This window comes from Nannochloropsis gaditana (assembly GCF_000240725.1).
Source record: "Nannochloropsis gaditana CCMP526 unplaced genomic scaffold scaffold1058, whole genome shotgun sequence".
In the NCBI taxonomy this organism is placed as follows: domain Eukaryota; class Eustigmatophyceae; order Eustigmatales; family Monodopsidaceae; genus Microchloropsis; species Microchloropsis gaditana.
In genome coordinates, this window is record NW_005802895.1 from 4,603 (window position 1) to 7,396 (window position 2,794).

At 55.7% G+C, this 2,794-nt stretch overlaps 2 protein-coding genes across 2 annotated transcripts; one reads left to right on the forward strand and one right to left on the reverse strand.

The window, feature by feature from the left end:
• Nucleotides 1–508: 508 nt before the first annotated feature.
• Nucleotides 509–917, forward strand: NGA_0697200 (uncharacterized protein; the record flags this gene model as incomplete). The annotated part of the gene is made up of 2 exons (XM_005852604.1): nt 509–699; nt 860–917. The coding sequence occupies exons 1-2, from the start codon at nt 548–550 to the stop codon at nt 915–917; spliced, it is 210 nt and encodes a 69-aa protein (XP_005852666.1). The 5' UTR covers nt 509–547.
• A 412-nt stretch (nt 918–1,329) lies between these two features.
• Nucleotides 1,330–2,220, reverse strand: NGA_0697300 (uncharacterized protein; the record flags this gene model as incomplete). Its single annotated transcript, XM_005852605.1, has 1 exon — nt 1,330–2,220. The coding sequence occupies one exon, from the start codon at nt 2,218–2,220 to the stop codon at nt 1,330–1,332; it is 891 nt and encodes a 296-aa protein (XP_005852667.1).
• Between the last annotated feature and the right edge of the window lie 574 nt (nt 2,221–2,794).

Here is a 2,794-nt window from a genome sequence, read left to right on the forward strand (position 1 = left end):
GCAGCATTGAGTAGTACAGACAAGTCTCTGAGGTCCCCAATCCAAGGCGTCTTCCTACACAAACACGTGTCCTTGATCATATGGGCCCATCACGCAATACCCAAGCTCTTGGTAATCGAATACGGGGTAATGACAGATTTGGACTCCATTTGAAACCCGGTTCATAATTGGGAAAGCAAGACATGGGAGAGTTGGGGCGTACGTTCCCACGGGGCGTCAAGTCGCATGGGCATGCGAGTAGCGAAGGCGCCGACTGGTCATCAAGGACGTGTTCATGTCCTTGCACAAGCACTCGCTTTCTGTTTTCGCCTATCGCAGGGTGGGTGAGCTTGACATTTGAAGAAGGCGTGCCAATATATGCGGGCATGGCCGCTGCTTTTGTTAAGCTTCTCCCTTGGGAAGGAAGGAAGAGGGGGGAGTCGGGCGGTGTAATGGAAAAATTACTCGTAGGCCCCTTCTCATCTCCCCTAAATGAATTAAGTAGATGTCTCAGCTCACCATTACATGCCAGCGTTCACTAGGCTGACAATACCGCCGAACAGTCGCCATGCAGCATCAGAGCGGTGGGGCAGGCGACAGGCCCCGCACAGGTGCAGCAGCCTCCCCAGAACCCCCCCTCCCCGCGACGCATAGACGAGGGCCTCCATCACTACCATATTATGCACAGGAAGAAACCGAATGCTCCTGGGCTTGCTTTGTGTAAGTGTGCGCGTGGTGGACCGTACGGAATGGATACATGTTGGGCAGCTCTGCTGTTATTAACGTAGCTCCTTTCTCCCATAATCATCGTTGCCCTGCTAATTTTCAGGGAGGAGTTCATTTGATACGCCAGGAACATCGTGCCTGTCTTTGTGATCAGCGCTACCATCATCCTCATTCTCTATTTCGCTATCGTGGCTCCCAACCGCCAGCACTAGTACCGTTCTTCTACCTCTTCCCCCCTCATTCCTCCCCCGCCTATCTCCGCTTTAATGACGCCCGGTTGACCCCGAAAGCCCCACTGGAGGGCAGGGGCCGGACAGACCACGAGCAGGACGGGCGCCAAGCAGGGCATGTGGTACAGGGGGAGGTGGGCATGTAAACAACCTACGCTTGTTCCGCCCTTCAATGCTTCTTATGTCTAAATCAAAGCCTAGGCTGCCCGAGAATGGATCGCATCGTGTGAAAAAAAAGGCCTTCACGGATGGCGTCCCCAAGGATACAAAGTGTTCTTTCTCATTTCTTTATAGAACGTCCTAACTCACACCTGTCCCCCTCACTCACCGGCAGCTCCCTCTTCGACGCCCTCCCTGACCCCTCGCCACACACCGTAGCCCTCTTCGAATCACTTCACTTTCGCACGCCCCGCTCCCGCCCGGATCCCCAATCCAGGGCCTTCAACGCCGCCTTCAACGGCCCTGGCAAGGTCTCATCCTCCTCGCTTCCTCCATCCTCCCCCTCGCCCCTTTCGCCCTTCCCCTGGAAGGCAAAGGCGTAGCCATAGCTGACCCCTGTCGCCACGGCGTTCGCCCACCATATGGTCGGCACGTCTTGCGTGAGGAAGGGCATGCCGAGGCTTACCACCGGCGTCAGCAAGAAAGCCACATCCAATGCCTTCTTCTCCACGGCCCCGGGACGCCGGGCCCGGAGGGACGGGATGGTGAACATCCAAAAGCTCCAGAAGGCAAAGGCACGGATCGGTAGAGGCAAGTGCTCGAAGCCGGGGAGGGCGTCATAGGCAACCACCCCCGACAACACCACCGCCAGGAGGGACTGACCCAAAAAGAGATTCTTCAGCCATCCACGCATGACCAACCTTTTTTCGGTCGCCAACTGCGTCTCTTTCTTCTCTATTTGCGCCTCGAGCTTGGCCAAGGCTTTTCCTCCCCCTTGCGTGGCGGCGGCACGCTCGTTGCGGAGGTTGATGAGCTCGAACTCCAAGTTGACAACTTTGGAGGGATTTAAAAGCTGATCAAGGTCCACACCGGTCTCGCGGCGCACATCTTCGCGAATGCGTTGCACCATTGGATCGTCCTCAGAGATCCCCACGCGCTCCTGTGCCTGCTCTTGTTTGCCAGAGGCGGCGGTACGCTCCTTGACAGCAGACAGCGCGGTCGTCCTGGCTTTGTGCGGAGTCATCCGGTCGATGAACCCGAAAGAAACAGGGGTCGAAGGAACGAAGGCAAATGTGCTGATGAAAAGAAAGCATAGTGCGAGGAGCGTATTGACCAAAAAGGACATGCTTTGGCGCCTCTTGCTGCCTTCAGGCGCCGGAGTGACTAAGCACTGGGATGACTCCTGTGGACAAACAGGGAAAAATAGCAGTAAGCCAAAATGGCAGCCCTCGCCATGCACGCATGGAATCTATCGAGTTTAGAAGGCCCGCATGGTACATTGGACGGCAGGGATGAACATGTAATGCACTGCCTTCTCTTTTTTCCCTTTTCGGGGAGGTAGTCAGGTCTCTCGCTGGCTACTTTCTTCCTCGTATCGAGCCGCCCCGCCATCCCTTTTTATCTCCCTAGCCCTTACGTCCTTTTCTGGGTCTTGCGAAGCCTGTCATGCAATTCATTCACTCCCTTCAGCATGCGCTGCGAAATGTTGGACATGCATTCGATATTTCTCACGGGACCCTCAAGGCCCGCGTTGAAATCTTGAGTACCCGAAGCCTCCCATACTTGAACCCTATGTGTTGCTCCTTGTCTCATGCCTCTCATCCCTCTCCTGCCATGCCCATCATCCAGCCCCACGGAGCAATATCTTCGCTTTCGATGGATGGTGGCGAGCTGAACGACCTCTTTGGGGCCTTTGACGG